General features: G+C 41.8%; 1 protein-coding gene across 1 annotated transcript; it reads right to left on the reverse strand.

Annotated features, from left to right (window-relative positions):
• Positions 1-1201: 1201 nt before the first annotated feature.
• On the reverse strand, positions 1202-15254 carry HRH4 (histamine receptor H4). Its single transcript, XM_052660608.1, has 3 exons — positions 15002-15254; positions 6398-6561; positions 1202-2002 (listed from the first exon to the last, which is right to left on the reverse strand). The coding sequence occupies exons 1-3, from the start codon at positions 15252-15254 to the stop codon at positions 1202-1204; spliced, it is 1218 nt and encodes a 405-aa protein (XP_052516568.1).
• Between the last annotated feature and the right edge of the window lie 3394 nt (positions 15255-18648).

Below are 18648 nucleotides of genomic sequence, written 5' to 3' on the forward strand. Positions count from 1 at the left end.
GATCTAAGATATGAAAATGACTAATCTGTATTATAAGAATTGTAAGAAATTGTAGAAGAAATACTGGTAAAATCTTATTGAAGAGATTAACTATGAAATCACAATGAAATGTTATGACAAAGACAGGTAAAGAATACTATAAAAAATTAATAATGACAAAAAGAACAAAATGTCACGAGACTAATAAAATGCAACTCATCAGTTAGGTATAACCTACATTAACTGCATAGTGAAGGAATCACTCTGAGCACTGCAATATAAAATACTGAGCACATGAGTTAAAAGATCAAAGACAGAAATATATTTGATTCATAATTATTGACACATACTAGTTCTGTGAATGTTATACCAGATACATCAGGTTTAATCTTATAGTCCTTTTGCATCTCTTAGCCTTTCTCATTCTTTCATATTTTCTCATGGAGAAGTTTTAGCTGATGTGCAAGTTAGGACAAGGGGAAGGAAGGAAACGGGAAAGCCATCCTTTCAACCCATTACCTATCCCTCACCCTGTCCTCCTATGATTGCCAGGGACTCCAAGATAACTTCATTGAGAACCTTCAAGAGCTGCAGTGACCTCCTCTTTCCCCCATTACCCCACACTTCCTTCTTTTCTCGGATCAGGAATGCAGAGTGTGGAAGTATACATGCCCTCTGCTCTTTCATCTGAGCATCCTCACCTCCTCACCCTCACTCAAACCCTAATTCACCTGCCCAGCGACCATAACAGCGTTACCCACCCCCAGGAAAAAGGGCTAAAGAGCTCTTTTTCCTTTTGTATGCTTTGCGGAATGATCTTAAAACACGATGAGTTTTCATCACTGTAAAATGAAAATGGAAATTCACTCAAGACTGTAGCAACACTGAACATCTAGAAAGAAAACCAAAATTTTTGAATTTCACAATCAAAGTTATCTTAAGATCTAAAAGACAAAGAAGAGGTGATGACTGAGAAAAATATAGTGCTTTTGTGGCTCTGAGTTTACAAAAATATTATTGTCAGTTTCTAATAATGTTGTTTTTATTCACCAGAATAATTTTCCACTGACTTCTAGGTTCCAGGGGTTTTTTATTTGTTGGTTTAAGTTTTCAAGTGTTACATTTTTATGGACTTTTTCAGTAGAGTGGAAAGGGCACGATGAAAGCCAGACTCATTTAAGTGAGAGCAAGGCTGAAATTTACATAAGCAAAACGATTATCTTTAAGAAGATGTTGACCGATTATGTGATAGTATGGACTGCTTTTTCACACGAAATAATTTCAAGAAGGCCTTCTGAAAACTCTTGTGACACAAGGGATACAAAAAAGGATTGACAAAGGAATTGAACCACTGAAGCCAAAATGTGAACTCGTACACAGCGTTTGAGAGATCTGAGTGTGTGCTATGACATGAACGAATAATTGTGAACAGAGAGTAGGGAGCCCAGCAAACAGCAAAAACACCCAAGAGAATGGCCAGTGACTTGGCTAGTTTCTTGCCTCTGCGCAACTCAAGATGTTCCCTTTGGTGAAGAGCTAGGGAATCTGAATGGGAGAGAGAGCTCGTTTTGGAAGCAGTTAAACTATTCATCTGGGATCTTAAGGAAGACAAGAGGCTGCTCTTTCTTCCTGATTTCTCAGAACGAAGGGATGCTGCTGATTCCTCCAGGTTGGAAAGAGATGGCCTCGAAAACAGTCCATTCCTGAATGAGCATCCACTGCTACTGGAAGGGGCAGAAATGAATCCAGAATGCCCCCTACTGAGATGACTGCGCTTCCATAGGCTCCAGTAAATATACATGTTGAAATAAGCCACTAGCAAGACTGGGATCACGAATTCGAAGAGTAACGTGAGGGCAAGGATATGCCATTTTTCAAGGAATTCAGGTTTGCAATCCGTCCCCAATTCCTTCCTAGCCTCTGAAACTAGTATTGGCCCATGCACTAAGAAGGCCACCACCCAGACGGCCACCATCAGAGTCACAGTCTTCAAGGTCCCAGTATGTTGAGCTCTGTAAGACACCTAAAAGAAACCAAATAAATTATTTTTAATACACTGAGCACATGTTGATTGCACAAAGCATACCGTCAGCCCTCAGGAGTTTCCGTGATGTGCACAGTGGAGCTGGTCACTGAATCTGGGTAATGTGATTGGGCTGGGGCAGAGGGTTTGGTTTTGGTGAACCCTGGGCCGAGATGTAGGCTTTCTTACAGTTTAAGGTTAAACATCTGACACTACGGAAAATGTCAAGGTTAATATCTAAAAGAAGAACACAATTTTTCCTAGTCCACAGACACTAATCTGAACTGTTAACTGAAACTGACTGAACATGTTCACAGTGCTTTTAACCTGCCAGCTGGGTCGTGAGCAGCATTTTTAACAAATTGGGATAATCAATGTCAGAATGCATCACACATCATAAGGATATGTATTGTTTGATGAAACTCTTGCTTTGGGAAAACATTAATAAATATACATAAGAGAGAGAGAAATGTGCGTACCGAATCATAGTGTAAAATGCATTTATCACTGAAATCACAGTAAAAAAAGTTTGAAAGACAGAACCTATTCTGCAATTTATGCTGAGCCTTCCAGGTGGGGTCGAAAAGGACAGAACTCTTACATTCCTCCCACAAGATGATGCACAAAAAGAAAGAGAGCTAAATCAGCTGTAGGGAGAGACTACAGTGTTACGAGCAGAATCTAACATTTCTTTCTACAAACGTATCCACCCAGCAAAAATGGTACTGAAGCAATGGTGGCCAGCCACTTAGGGAGACGTGGCTGTGGTGAGTGCCACGGTCTTTTTTAGGAGTGAAGAATATTCTAAGCCCACTTGAGCACAGGGACAGGCTTCTATCAGAAAAGATGAGATTCTGTGGGGGAGGATTGCTCTCAGATCCCAGGACCTTTGATAGATTCTAAAATCTTAAAGAATATCTTCTATAAGAAATCTAAGATGCCAACTACCCGTATTAGGGGTAACCATGCGACCCAAGACTTTTCTAAGGGGACTTGGAGCAGACAATGTCTCCAAACCCCTTTCAGATCAGTAAGATTTCTTCCAGCCATGTTCCATGTTTCTCTGCTTATACTCAAGGGAAAGGAAATGATTTACCCATGACGTGGGAACACACTTCCCTTTTCACCATCTTTCAAGTACCATTTTCTCTGAGTTTTTAAGTCTTGTCCTGAAGTATGTTCTCATTTTTATTAAAAGGGTATAACAGTGCCAAGCACTGTCTTTCTTTAATGGCTTGTATGTGCTGAGGAGGGCTCACCAATGGGCTAGAGGTAAAAGGAGGTTTGTTTAAATTTTTTAAGTTACTTTTTTAGAATTGTTTTCTTTTCCCCCTTTTTTTTACCCTTTTTCCAAATTACTGGTATTTCTGAGGCTAACCTAAAATGTATATGGTGCTAACCACAAGCTCCCATGTACAGTACATCTTTTTGCCTTCTGCTTCTCATACCACTAATTAATACTTGCACTTAAGTCTAATGATTATGAAGATAGTAACAATACCCAGATGGTCATAAAACTGCATTTAGTTTTTTAATTGCTTTGTTCAGCCTTTGTAATGATATGGTACAATACGCTGGAAAGTGATCTCTTTTCTGTTATGTATAAGGTCAAATGGAATAACAGACATCCAGGGGAATTGAGATGATGATGCCAGTCTCTTCCCTCATCTCTGGGTAGCATGTTAGACAGATGACAGTTCAAAATTGCTTGAATCCAGGCCCATGCCTCCCTGAAATTCATCCGTGGCCCGCTTCTCACCTTTTACAGAATATGTCCATTATTCAGGATGTCTCCTCTTACCCTGCCTCCTTCCCCACTTCCATAAGACATCCAAGCATTCTGTCAGTCAGATTTCTTTTGTGAGGCAGAGCAGCTCCTGGAATGTGCTGGTGTTAATAATGAGATGGGATTGCAGGGCCATTCTAAGTGCTTGTCAGGCATGGCCGTTTGCATTGAACCTTCCTTTCCTCAGTTATTGTCAGATTCCCATTTCTCAAGCCCCTCCTGTTACCCTGACCTGTTACGCTGTCTTCTTGACTTTTAGCTACAGCAAGGGCTCTGTTCCCCATGATCACTTCCTACGAGCTCCTGTGGTCTTTGAAGGTTTCCTTCTGGCTTCCTACAGCTGTGCTGGAACTCAGCCAACAGAGGTGCTGGTGCTGCCTGCGCACCCCCGTGAGCATTCACACACCGCTGCCTCTAGCACCTGTTACACTTGTCTCTGCCGTGTGCTAGGGACCCGGGTCCAGCTGACCTGGCCCTCACCAAGTTTACAGCCTGCATTGTCAGGGAATTTCTCAGGGCAAGACCAAGAAATAAACCCATCCATTTTCCTCTCTGGGCATCACTCCTCAACTCTCTGTAATGTCTAAGCCTTTTTTCTAACTGGGAAAGCCACCCCTTTCCTTTACACAAACCTGAGGTTCACTCAAGAGCTTGAGCCTGCAATGAAGAAATGTCCCAGTGAACACTAACTAGAAACACTCAGTTGAGATTAAAAAGAAGACACAGAAGGAAAGGAAATGTTTAAAGTACAAATAGGGAAGATAATTAAATAATTAGCACTGCTTTTCAAACATTTTGACTGTAACCTCAAGTAAGAAATGCATTTTAAACCCTTAAGGATACTGACAGAAGTATTCATAAAACAGTTCTTACCTTTATTCTACACAGGGTACTCTGATTTACTCTAATTTGTAAGTTCTGTTCTACTTGTTTTCATGTTTTTTCATTCTAAGAAAAAGTGATGTACCAAGCCACTGAACTGACTTCATGACTCAATAATGAGTTACTACCTGCAGTTTGAAAAATAGATTATACGCTTCTGGATTGCTAATCCAAACTGATCTGTACTCTCTCCAGAGTTTATCCAGTACAAACTGCAGTGGACTCTGGTGCCAGTGAAGTACTCAATGTCAAGTGTCTGGCTGTCCCACCACATCCCATTCTCTACTTCTTCCTTGCCATATGGCAGCTCAGCTAGAGAACACACTTCCTGGCTTCCCTTACAATAAGGTAAGGCCATGTGACTACATTTCACCAGTGAAAGGTGAGTGGAAATGATTGTGTGATTCTGCACTACTTGGTTAAAAGAAAATCCTTTGCCCTGGACTTCTGCCTTCTGCTCTTCTTTTCTGAAACCTGAAATGACAACAACTTGAATTTGAGCATGCCAAGGAGGTTAATGACTTAGGATGGGGGTCAGCAAACCACTGATCATGGAGCACGTGTGGCCCACCAAATATTTGGATGATAAAGTTTTATTTGAGCAATTGCAACAGAGGTCATAAGTGCCTGCTCTAGAGAGTACAGAGCCTGGGTCCCTGGGTGAGCTCCTGGAGCAGAGCCTTCTAATCTTCCTGAACTGTTCTATGAGAGAGAAATTAACTTCTGCCTTATAGTCTGAGTCTCAGCATTTTGGAATCTCTTTGTAATGGTATTTTATCCTATCCTTATCCAATGCACCCTCCCAGTCCTGTCTGCCTCCAAGATGCACAGCTCTCCCAGGACAGAGCTGTCCCTAGCCTCTCAATGCCTCCAGCACCACACTTAGTCCCTTTGTTTATGGATCCATTTCCACATTAGACTGTTATGTTCCTCAAAAAAAAAAAAAAAAAAAAAAGACTGCAGATTCAGTGCTGTATTCCAGTCCTTAACAAAATGCCTGTCACAAAATCATTCCCTATACATTTAGGTCCCTGGGACTCGGGAGTGAAGGCCTCAGACTCTTCAGATCACTGTCCCATTATTTCTGTGGCCTCCTCCCATCCTTCATCCTTACTAACATCAATCTTATTCTCTCCCTTGTTGCTGATAAATTTAGCTTGCTTAAGAACTGTCATGAACTAATTGATGAGACTGTTCCAGATCTTGGTTAGTTCAGACTTGCTTGGCCTGGGTCCTAAACTGGCACTGGTTAGTTCTACTGGTATAGCCTGTGGCTTCCCTGTACACTGTTTTTTCCTTTGGTCATTCAAAATTAATTTCCTCATGACATGCAGAAGTCTGGGAGTCTTTCTACCTGCCCACCAAGTTCAATCGTGAAGAATACATTTAGGTCTCAAGTTTTCTAAGGAGTTGAACAGATAAACCTACTGTGAGACTCATGCATATCCAACCTACTGCAGACTCAGTTTACCACTTCTCACAACTTGCCTTGGATTCTGTTGGACATTTTCCGATTCTCATTGGACGCAGGGGAGTGACTTAACCAAACACACAGAAAGTGTTCCCTAACAGCCAGTGAGAATTTAGTGCCAACAAAAGGGTAATCAGGCTTCTCTAAGGTTGGTCAATTAAACAAACAAACAAAAATTTTTGCTTAGGGAACCAGAATTTATAAAATTTACAAATATCTAATCTTCTAAGCAGGATAAATTAATGTTTTGACTTACAGCATTTGAGACTGACTGGTATCGATCAAAGCTGATGAGTACGATGTTATACACAGATGCTGTACACAAAAGATAGTCAGTAGTGAGCCAAAAGACACAAATGTTATTTTCAAACTTCCAGTTGAAGAGCTTGTGAGGGATGAATAAAGGAATGGAGATCACACCTGCATGGGGGGAAAAAATGAAGGTTAAAAAATATAGCACATATCAATAAATACGAAGAGACGCAAACACGACACAATGAACTATCTAAAATGACCAAACCTGCTTGATTATAATTTAGAAATTCATGGTATTTCATCAACAAATTCAGTACTGATCTCTTACATGTTCTTTAAATGTCATTTTAAAAATAGCTGTCACAAACATCATACCTTCAATGGCTCCTTATTACTTTCCAAATTAAGTTCAGGTCCCAACATGTTTTGTGTTCATGATCCAACCCAGACAGGATGGACCGCCCTTCCCCTAAACACATCTCACATTGCCACATCTTTTTGCTTTTGCCAAGAACATTCTTCTTCCTTAAAGATCTCTCTTCTACAGAGAAGTCTATTTAACTCCTTCTCATTCTTCACTTAGTGTAAAAAAAAGGATATCTTTCTTATCATCTTTATTGGAACTTCCTAGGTAGAAGTGACCCTTTGTCACCTTGCCCTCTCCTGGCATCTCAGTCATCTCTCCCTCTCTTGTGTACAGACACATCCTACTTTATAACATTGTCACGTGTTAAGATTGGGACCATGTTGGAAGTCGGTCTTCGTATTTTTCACAACATCTAGAGCTGACTAATGGCTCACACATTTAACTCAAATAAATTAATAACAGGTAATAGGTATTGTACAGTTACCATATGCCAGACACTGTCCTGTGTGCATTACGTATATCATCTCATCTAACTGTCATAGAAACTCTGTAAGGTAGGGACTGCTGCTAAGTCATGTCAGTCATGTCCGACTCTGTGCGACCCCATAGACGCACAGCCCACCAGGCTCCTGTCCCTGGGATTCTCCAGGCAAGAACACTGGAGTGGGTTGCCATTTCCTTCTTCAATGCATGAAAGTGAAAGTGAAGTTGCTCCGTCGTGTCTGACTCTTCACGACCCCGTGGACTGCAGCCCACCAGGCTCCTCCATCCATGGGATTTTCCAGGCAAGAGGTAGGGAGAGTGTGAGAGAAAAAACCCTCTGCTACTCCTCCACTCCTGGCTCGCTCCTCTTCACCCTTGTTGTTGTTCAGTCACTAAGTCACGTCTGACTCTTTGCAACCCCAGGAACTGCAGCAACTCAGGCTCCTGTGTCCTCCACTGTCTCCCAGAGTTTGCTTAAATTCATGTCCATTGAGTCAGTGATGCTATCTAGCTGTCTCATCCTCTGCTGCCCCCTTCTCCTTTGGCCTTCCATCTTCCCCAGCATCAGGGTCTTTTCAAAGAGTTGGCTCTTCACATCAGGTGGCCAAAGTATTGGAGCTTCGGCTTCAGCATCCGCCCTTCCAGTGAATATTCAGGGTTGATTTTCTTTAGTATTGAGTTGTTTGATCTTCTTGCAGTCCCAGAGACTCTCAAAAGTCTTCCCAACACGACAATTCAAAAGCATCAATTCTTTCGCACTCAGTTCATGGTCCGACTCTCACATCCATACATGACTATTGGAAAAAACAGAGCTTTGACTGTATGGACCTTTGCTGACAGTGATATATCTTCACCCTATCTGACCTCAAATACACCACACCCACACCCACACCCTCAGATCCTTGCATGGGTATCCTGACATGCAGCACACTTCCCTTCTGTTTACTCAAGGCTCCTTCTGTTTACTCAAGTGAATCTTCCTCAGAGAGCCCCACCCCTGAAGTTAACACTATAACCTCTACCTCTAACATACTTCCTCCCCACTGTGTTTTTCTCAGTAGCAAATGATCACCCTCTAAAATGTCATGTAATTTTATTCATTTATTTATATTGTTTATTGTCTGTCTCCCCACCCATGTTCCCTGAAAAAGTACAAGCACCATGAGGGCAGGGATTTTTTTTTTTTTTTTTACTGTATTTTCCCTGATATATCCCCAGCACCTAAAAGGGTGCCTGGTTCAAAATAAATCAGTATCGGATGAATGAGTAGATGAAAATGGGGAAGTCTATTTTCATTAAAAATTGCTGTCAATCCTGTATAGCCCCTTCTTTCTGAAGCCAGTTAAGAAGCTGCATCTTGTGGAAAGTGGAAGGGAGATTCAAGAGGAAGGGACATATATATAGCTATGACTGATTCATATTGATATATGGCAGAAAAGTGAAAGTGAAGTCACTCGGTCATGTCCAACTCTTTGTGACCCCATGGACTGTAGCCTACCACATTCCTCTGTCCATGGGATTTTCCAGGCAAGGGTACTGGAGTGGGTTGCCATTTCCTTCTCCAGAGGATCTTCTCGACCCAGGGATCGAACCTGGGTCTCCAACACAGTATTGTAAAGCAATTATCCTCCAATTAAAAATAAAGTTAAAAACAAAACAAAACTGCATCTTCCATGAGAAAATGACAGTCAAAAGGTAGAGGGAAAGCTGAAAGCCCTAGTGAATTCTTTGGACCAACAGAGCAATGTGTGTATAACAGTGATTGTATTGAGGGTGTTATGGACTGAACGTTTGTGTCACCCTCCCCCAAAATTCACATGCTGAAGCCCGAATCCCCAGAGTGATAGGGCCTCTAAGGGGGTAATTAAAGTTAAATTAGGTTGTAAGGGCAGAGCCCTAATCCAACAAGCTTAGTGTCCTTAGAGGAAGAAACACCAGGAAGCTCACTCGCTCGCTGTCTCTCAAGGCCAGATGAGGATGAAGCAAGATGGCAGCCATCTACAGGCCAGAGGAGAGCCCTCACCAGGCACCAAGTCAACTGGCACCTGGGATGTCCTAGCCTCCAGAGCTCTGAGAGAGTGAACTGCTATAAGGTTACTCAGACTGTGGTTGTTCTGTTGGGGCAACCCAAGCTGACTTACACAGACGGAAAGAGAAGAGTCCGGACCTGAGGCCTCAAGGTACCAGCACACTTCACTCTGTTATGCTTCGCTTTGTTGCACTTCACGGATACTGCATTTATTATGAATGGAAGGTTCATGGCAACCCTGCATCGAGCAGAGTCTGGCAGCGGTATTTCTTCCAATAGCATTCGCTTCTTTTGCGTCTCTATGTCACATTTGCTACTTCTCACAATATTTTTATTTTTTTATTATTATGTTTGTTGTGGTGATCTTTGACGTTACTGTTTTAATTGTTTTGGAGCTCCATGAACTTTGCCCAAATAATTCAGTGAGCTTCATAAATGTTGGGTGTGTTCTGACTGCCTCACCAGCCTGCCATTTCCTCGTCTCCTCAGGTTTCCCTATTCCATGAGACATAACAACATTGCAATTAAGCCGATTAATAACCCTAGAATGACCTGTAAGTATTCAAGGGAAAGGAAGAGCCAACGAATGTGGCAAATTTCAGTGTTGTCTCATTTTAGGAAATTGCCACAGGCACCCCAGCTTTCAGCACCCACCACCCTGATCAGTCAGCATCCATCAACATCAAGGCAAGACCTTCCCATGAGCAAAAAGATTATGACTGTGTTAAGGCTTGGAAAATGGTTAGCATTTTTTACCACAGAATATTTTTAAATTAAGGTGTGTACATTATTTTTTTAGACATAATGTTATTGCATACTTAGTAGACTGCAGCTATACTTTTTACATGCACTGAGAAACCAAAAAATTCATGTGACTCTTATTTTGATTTTTGCTTTATTGCAGCAGTCTGGAACTGAACCCACAATACTTCTGAGTTATACTAAAGATACACTTTGCCATCCTGAAAATGTGGTTCAGACTCTGTCATCAACAATAACCTTTTGCCCTTGAAGATACTGTCTGGATCACCCATCATGTGCTTTGTAGCCCATACATACCCACACAAATGTAGATATGAAAAAGGTACCCATAGATGGAAGCATTGGTCATGTGATAATTTAGTGGCTCAGATGGTAAAGCATCTGTCTACAATGTGGGAGACCCGGGTTCAAGCCCTGGGTTGGGAAGATCCCCTGGAGAAGGAAATGGCAATCCATTCCAGTATTCTTGCCTGGAAAATCCCATGGACAGAGGAGCCTGGTAGGCTACAGTCTATGGGGTCGCAAAGAGTCGGTCACGACTGAGCGACTTCACTCACTCACTCATAGATATAAATAATGTTTTTCTGGAATAATATATAGATGAGATATGTTAATGCACCTGATACTGAAATTTTTCCTCAATAAATCTTTCCTTTTCAACTAAATTCAGCCTAGGAAGCTGCTCAGGTGGCAAAAATTTTAAGAAATTACTTCTATAGGAGGCCAGTTCAAAAACCTGTGACAAGAGGACATTCAGCCAGAAAGCCCACCATATGGAGCACGTGATGCTCTAACCTGCACTGGCATCACCACATGGATGTGGAGCTCTGGATCTCATGACCCTAAATATTAAGAATGGCTATCTTACAGCTACAGAAAATCTCTCACAAGGCCCATCTTGGCCCACCACCACCGTGAGTTCCTATAGGCTCAGAGCTATAAAGACACACTTCCGAGCATGGCAAAGGAGAAGGAACAGCATTGACACAAAATTCAAATCTAGTTACAAAATGCTCTCGAAGACGCTGCCAAGCCGTGTGCTGTCATGGTGACTATTGTATTAGATCAGTGGACCTCTGGATGGAGCTGGCAGGGGGCAGGGAAAATGTGAAGGATGAGACCAGCTGCTTAAGAGAGATTCTGGCCCGTGTCCAGCTGCTGTCATCAGGAGCAAAGCCATTTCTTTTCCCATCCACCTGACGATAGAGGAGGACCGCCAGGACTGCTGAGTCATCACATCTGCAGGGACATTTCTCAAAGAGGAACCACAGATTGTGATGCTCAAGACCACAATGGTAGGCCTGCCATGATGCTGACCCTGGGCCTTATACAGAGGCACTCTGTTCTTGTCTAGAACCATCTTCATTCAAAAGCTTCAGGCCTCAGTCTTTCTCCCTTGGATATATTTTTACCCCATCCCTTCTGACCATGAGGTATACAAGTCCTTACTTCCTTTGGAATAGTCAAAATACATCATCCATTTTAAATGTTGAGTATCATCTAAAAGTTGTACAGCTCTGTGAAGAAGGAGGGGGATACATATATTTATAATAGAATATTCTCTGTTCACATAAATATACTCGTGTATTTATCTGTGCAGGCTTCCCTTGTGGCTCAGAGGGTAAAGCATCTGCCTACAATGCAGGAGACCCGGGTTTGATCCCTGGGTCGGGAAGATCCCCTGGAGAAGGAAATGGCAACCCACTCCTGTACTTTTGCCTGGAAAATCCCATGGACAGAGACGCCTGATAGGCTACAGTCCGTGGGGTAGCAAAGGGTCAGACACGACTGACTTCACTTTCACTTTTATCTGTGAGCATAAAGGGCTTCCCTGGTGGCTCAGCAGTGAAGAACCCGCCTGTCAATGCAGGAGATTTGGGTTCAGTCCCTGGGTCAGGAAGAACCCCTGGAGAAGAAAATGGAAGCCCACTCCAGTATTCTTGCCTGGAAAAATCCCATGGAACAGAGGAGTCTAGCAGGCTACAGTCCATGGGGTCACAAAGAGTCGGACGTGACTGAGCAACTGAGCACACACCCTTGCACATGTGAGCAAAGAGAGTGATGTGGAAGGATCTATATCAAGTTGTTGGTGTTGGTTACCTGGAGGGCAGAACTGAGGAGAAAAATGAGACTGCTGCATGTTTTTAATGCTTCTATATTAGTTCTCCACTTTTTTCTGTGATCCTGTCATTTCTATACCTGGATTCTTAAGTCAATGTTTCCAACTAGAGGTTTCCTCCAAAACTTTTATCATTGCAATATCAGAAGCATAAACCGCTTTCCCAAATGCTCCCTATTTCTCTGAGGAATGTCATACTTCTCTCGTCTCCAGAACTCGGTCTTTAACACGTCTTTCTCCTGCCTGACAACCCCACCCCCATTGCATCTCGCCTCCTAAACTTATTTCCACTCTTACCCTCATTGGCAAAGTAATGTCTCTGCTTTTTACTTAAAGCAGAGACATTACCTTGCCAACACATTTCTGTCTAGTCAAGGCTATGGTTTTTCCAGCAGTCATGTATGGATGTGAGAGTTGGACTATAAAGAAAACTGAGTGCCGAAGGATTGATGCTTTTGAACTGCGGTGTTGGAGAAGACTCTTGAGAGTCCCTTGGACTGCAAGGAGATCCAACCAGTCAATCCTAAAGGAAATCAGTCCTGAATATTCATTGGAAGGACTGATGCTGAAACTCCAATACTTTGGCCACCTGATGGCAAGAACTGACTCCTGGGAAAAGACCCTGATGCTGAGAAAGACTGAAGGCAGGAGGAGAAGGGGACAACAGAGGATGAAGTGGTTGGATGGCATTGCTGACTCAATGTACATGTGTTTGAGCAAGCTCCAGGAGTTGGTGATGGACAGGAAAGCCTGACATGCTGCAGTCCATGGGGTTGCAAAGAGTTGGACATGACTAAGTGACTGAACTGACCCTCGCTCAGAGCCTCACTGCTGATTTCTGCCAAGGTCACTGCAAGATTCTCAGAAACCAAGCCACCCCCTGCTCCAGCTTCTCCCACCTCCTACATCTCTTCTGATGCCTCTAATGTGAAGCTTCAACCCAGTTACTCAGTTAAATGTCACATTGCCTTCTGAATAAGCTCCAATCCAGACTCACACTAGTATTCAAAGGCCTTCATTGTATAGATTCCAACTATTCCATCTTCACCCTTTGCTGTTCCCATATAGCCCATTTGCACACAAGCCAGCCTGGAGCTCACACTTAGAAAGCTATATGCAATGATTTTCTATCAGCATATCGCTGTTGATTCTTGTAATTCTCTGCCCTCCCCATCTCTGCCTATGGAAATTATTCCCATCCCCTAACATACATTTTGGAGGCCACTATCCTCTAACAAAGGCAATGGCACCCCACTCCAGTACTCTTGCCTGGAAAATCCCATGGAGGGAGGAGCCTGGTGGGCTGCAGTCCATGGGGTCGCTAGGAGTCGGACACGACTGAGCGACTTCACTTTCAATTTTCACTTTCATGCATTGGAGAAGGAAATGGCAACCCACTCCAGTATTCTTGCCAGGAGAATCCCAGGGATGGGAGAGCCTGGTGGGCTGCCGTCTATGGGGTCGCACAGAGTCGGCCACGACTGAAGCAACTTAGCAGCAGTAGCAGCAGCATCCTCTAACAAAATGTGTTCCCCTTGCCACCCACCAACCGCTCCCTGCCGCCCACCTCTGAATGCCTATAACACTTTGTAGGTCTTTGTAGGTTCTCATATCAATTTGTCCTGTTAGTCATTTCTAAACTTCTCTTATCTACTGTACTATTTTGAAGGTTTATTAAACAAACAGATTAATCTAGTCCTGTCTATCTCTCCTCATCATCTATTTGCACTTGGTACTTAACAGTACTTATACATGGTAGGTACTCTACTAACATTTGTGAACTTGGTTTGAGTTGACATTTGTCTACAGAGAAATCAAGAGTGAAAAGACTAACACAAGTTGAGCAATCACTATGTTCCAGGCACTAAACTTAAGTGTTCTGTTAGTTTTGCTCCATTTTAACATAATTGTAAGTGTTTATGTATCTATACACAATAACAAATTAGCTAGGAGGTCCTATAAAACAATATCAGCCGTAGACACTTCTGCATATTTACTTATTATTACAAGGATATGCACTTTCCTGGTGGCTCAGCTTGTTAAAAATTCACCTGCAATGTGGGAGGCCTGGGTTCAGTCCCTGGGTTGGAAAGATTCCCTGGAGAAGGGAAAGGCTACCCACTCTAGTAATCTGGCCTGGAGAATTCCATGGACTGTACAGTCCATGGGGTCACAAAAAGTCAGACACAACTGAGTGACTTTCACTATCCACTCACTATTATAAGGATTGTGGAAAATGATCACCAGGCAGTAAGAAATTATGAAGTGTACATTTTCAAAGAATGATTACTTTGATTTCTATGATCTTACAGTTATTTAACACTATGATACCATATCATACACAAAGTAGGTTAGTGTTGGGTGTGCTTTACAACATGCTATGATATATCATATCATAAAATAATATCAGCTATACTATTTGACCTGAACATCCTATTTTCTGATTGTCCCAATTACCAGTATATGCATCATTTCCTATAACTCTAACACTGTGATATTAAAGAAACTATGCTTACTTAAAAAGGAATACTTATAAACCTAAACATGCAAGGAAAATAGCTCCAGAAACAAAAATAACTCTTAGATTAAAGCAATACTGGACTTATTTTTATTCCATAAAAAGAAACTGTTTTTAGAGGAAAATTCCCCTACAAACCTTATTTACATATATATATCATTCCCATATAGTACCATACAGCCTCCCCTGAATTTAAATCCTTAAACTTTTTATTTCTAATAGTACCCAATTTTATACAGTCCTTTGAAATAATAAAAGCTCATTTTATGTTTTTAGAAATAAATTATAATCGAGAAAGATTATCTTAAATAAATATATGTAACTTACCAACAAAGAAGTCCGAAATGGCCAAGTTAAGGAAAAAGTAATTACTTCGATGTCTAAGATTTTTGTCCACCACAAAAGCTAAAATGACCACAGCATTTCCTAGCATTATAGCAAAAGCTAGTAAGCTCATTAAAAATGCTAAAGCAATGTTTGAAAAAGAATTTATGTCATTACTAGCTGTCCTCACATCAGAAGAATTTGTGTCATTAATAAATGGCATCACATGAGAAGAATTTGTGCCATGAGTAGACATGACATCAAACTTAATACAGCGAACTAAGCCAGCCAGACAATTCTGACAAGTGTCTTTTCCAATTGAATACCTAAAAGATATAGTCTCCTACACAAAACAACATTTTTAAAAAGTCTAATGCTGATCTCATAGTACTTCCTGATTCTTGATAAAAGCAAACTTGTGGTAACAGTTTCCTCTTAACCGACACTGAAGAAGTGTTTCCAAAGACAGTGAAAGGTTTTATCTTAAACATTTTGATGTAACTCATCCATTTCCCATTAATAGAACAATATTATATGAAATATAATTGATACACTCTATAGGTAAGAAATTGGGCTCAAATGAGAAGATATAGATCCAGTTAAATGTCCCCTTCTGACCAAGATATAATATCAGGGGCTGAATTCACCATCGCAGCTGAAACAGTGAAAAAAATGGACAAAATATGTGAAACTGTAGTTTTTGAGGCACTGGACATCAGGAAATGAAGAATATTGATCCCTGAGAGAAGAGAAGAAAATGAGGAGAGCCCTGCAGTTGCCCCAGCTCATTGTCTTGAGAGATCTTCCAGGGCACAGAGCAGAGAAGGGTAACCAGGGGAAGCCCAGCAAATTCCCTGAGATAGGGAGGGTAAGCTGAGAGTTGGGCAGTACCTGACAGAACTCTGTGCTGGGGAGCTGCAGAGGGCCCTCCTCAAGCATTCACCAGGATACTGACCAGCACAGTGTGTGAGGAAATGTCCTCAGACAGGAAGAAGAACCACTCAAAAAGATTAAAAATACCCAGGAGTCACAGGGAGCCAGTTACAAACTTTGTTCCCACCAGTTAGACACAAAATCTCAATTCATGAGGCATTGAGTAATATTACATATTTAGAAAGGTCTCGCCTCAGTAGTCAGAAATAGGTAGCCCCTTACTGAATACTGCTAGAATCCTGCCTCACAAATCTTAAAAGCAAAACCTGAGAGGATCAAACTAGTTCCAAGTGACTTAACAGTAGCTCAAGAGTATTTGTAGAACATAAAAATATCCAGTCCCCAACAAGGTAAAATTTATACCATCTGAAATCCAATTAAGAATAATCAAACATGCCAACAAGCAGGCAATAACACCCATAATGCAGAGAAAAATCAATCACTGAAACCCATAACTGACACAAATACAAAGACATTAAAGCGGTTATTCTAGCTATATTCCATATTTATATACAGATACAATTTTTAAAAAACAGGATGGTAGAGTAGAAGGATGTGAACTCATCTTCTCCTGTGAAATCTCCAAAATTGCAACTAAGCTCTGAACAACCATCGACAGTAGAATGTTGGATCCACCAAAAAAAGATATCCCACTTCCAAGGGCAAAGGAGAAGCCCCAACCAGACAGTAGGAGGGGCGAAATCACATTTAGAATCAAACCCCATAGAGATCTCTTCAAGAAAATTAGAGATACCACGGGGACATTTCATGCAGAGATGGGCACAATAAAGGACAGAAATGGTATGGACCTAACAGAAGCAGAAGATATTAAGAAGAGGTGGCAAGAATACACAGAAGAACAGTACAAAAAAGATCTTTGTGACCCAGATAACCACAATGGTGTGATCACTCACCTAGAGCCAAACATCCTGGAGTGTGAAGTCAAGTGGGCCTTAGGAAACATCACTAAGAACAAAGCTAGCGGAGGTGACGGAATTCGAGTTGAGCTATTTCAAATCTTAAAGGATGATGCTGTGAGAGGGCTGCACTTAATATACCAGCAAACTTGGCAAACTCAGCAGCGGCCACAGGATTGTAAAAGTTCAGGTTTCATTCCAGTCCCAAAGAAAGGCAATGTTAAAGAATGTTCAAACTACCGCAGAATTACATTCATCTCACACACTAGCAACGTAATGCTGAAAATTCTCTAAGCCAGGCTTCAATAGTACATGAACCAAGAACTTCCAGATGTTCAAGCTGGATTTAGAAAAGGCAGAGCAACTAGAGATCAAATTGCCAACATCCACTAGATCATAGAAAAAGCAAGAGAATTCCAGAAAAACATCTATTTCTGCTTCATTGACTATGCTAAAGCTTTTGACTGTGTGGATCACAATAAACAGCGGAAAATTCTGAAAGAGATGGGAATACCAGACCACCTTATTTGCCTCCAGAGGAATCTGTATGCAGGTCAAGAAGCAACAGTTAAACCAGATGTGGAACAACAGACTGGTTCCAAATTGGTAAAGGAGTCCGTCAAGGCTGTATATTGTCACTCTGCTTATTTAACTTATATGCACAGTACATCATGCGAAATGCCAGGCTGGATGAAGCACAAGCTGGAATCAAGGTTGCTGGGAGAAATATCAATAACCTCAGATATGCAGATGACACCACCCCTATGGCAGAAAGTGAAAAGGAACTAAAGAGCTTCTTGACGAAAGTGAAAAAGGAGAGTGAAAAAGCTGGCTTAAAATTCAACACTCAGAAAACTAAGATCATGGCATCCGGTCCCACCACTTCATGGCAAATAGATGGGGAAACAATGACAGACTTTATTTTCTTGACCTCCAGAATCACTGCAGATGGTGACTGCAGCCATGAAATTAAAAGATGCTTGCTCCTTGGAAGAAAAGCTATGACCAATCTAGACAGCATATTAAAAAGCAGAGACATTACTTTGCCGACAAAGGTCCCTCTAGTCAAAGCTATGGTTTTTCCAGTAGTCATGTATGGATGTGAAAGTTGGACTGTGAAGAAAGCTAAGTGCCAAAGAATTGATGCTTTTGAACTGTGCTGTTGGAGAAGACTCTTGAGAGTCATTTGGACTGCAAGGAGATCCAACCAGTCCATCCTAAAGATCAGTCCTGGGTGTTCACTGGAAGAACTGATGCTGAAACTCCAATACATTGGCCATCTGATTCAAAGAACTGACTCGTTGGAAAAGACCCTGATGCTGGGAAAAACTGAAGGCAGGAGGAGAAGGGGGCGCCAGGGGATGAGATGGTTCTATGGTATCACCGACTCAATGGACATGAGTTTGAGCAAGCTCCAGGAGTTGGTGATAGACAGGGAAGTCTGGTGTGCTGCAGTCCATGGGGTCATAAACAGTCGGACATGACTGACTGACTGAAGTGATAACAGATATAAAGGGCTTCCCTGGTAGCTCCCCTGAAAAGAATGTGCAATGCAGGAGACCCCGGTTCAATTCCTGGGTTGGAAGGTCCGCTGGAGGAGGGCATGGCAACCCACTCCAGTATTCTTGCCTAGAGAACCTGCATGGACAGAGGAGTCTGGCGGGCTACAGTCCATGGTGTCACAATGAGTCAGACACGACTGAGTGACTAAACACATAGATAAAAAAGATATTTTTAAAAGACCCAAATGAAACTTCTAGAAATGAAAACTGAAATGTATGAACTAAAGATTAATGACAG

This window comes from Budorcas taxicolor, chromosome 22 (genome assembly GCF_023091745.1).
Source record: "Budorcas taxicolor isolate Tak-1 chromosome 22, Takin1.1, whole genome shotgun sequence".
Classification (NCBI taxonomy): Eukaryota; Metazoa; Chordata; class Mammalia; order Artiodactyla; family Bovidae; genus Budorcas; species Budorcas taxicolor.

Coding starts and splice junctions, on each gene's coding strand:
- HRH4 (XM_052660608.1), bottom strand. CDS start 15,254: ATGTCTACTCATGGCACAAATTCTTCTCATGTGATGCCATTTATTAAT. Junction 6,562..15,001: donor CATTTCGGACTTCTTTGTTG/GTAAGTTACATA, acceptor CCCCCCATGCAG/GTGTGATCTCCATTCCTTTA. Junction 2,003..6,397: donor ACCAGTCAGTCTCAAATGCT/GTAAGTCAAAAC, acceptor GGTTTCTTTTAG/GTGTCTTACAGAGCTCAACA.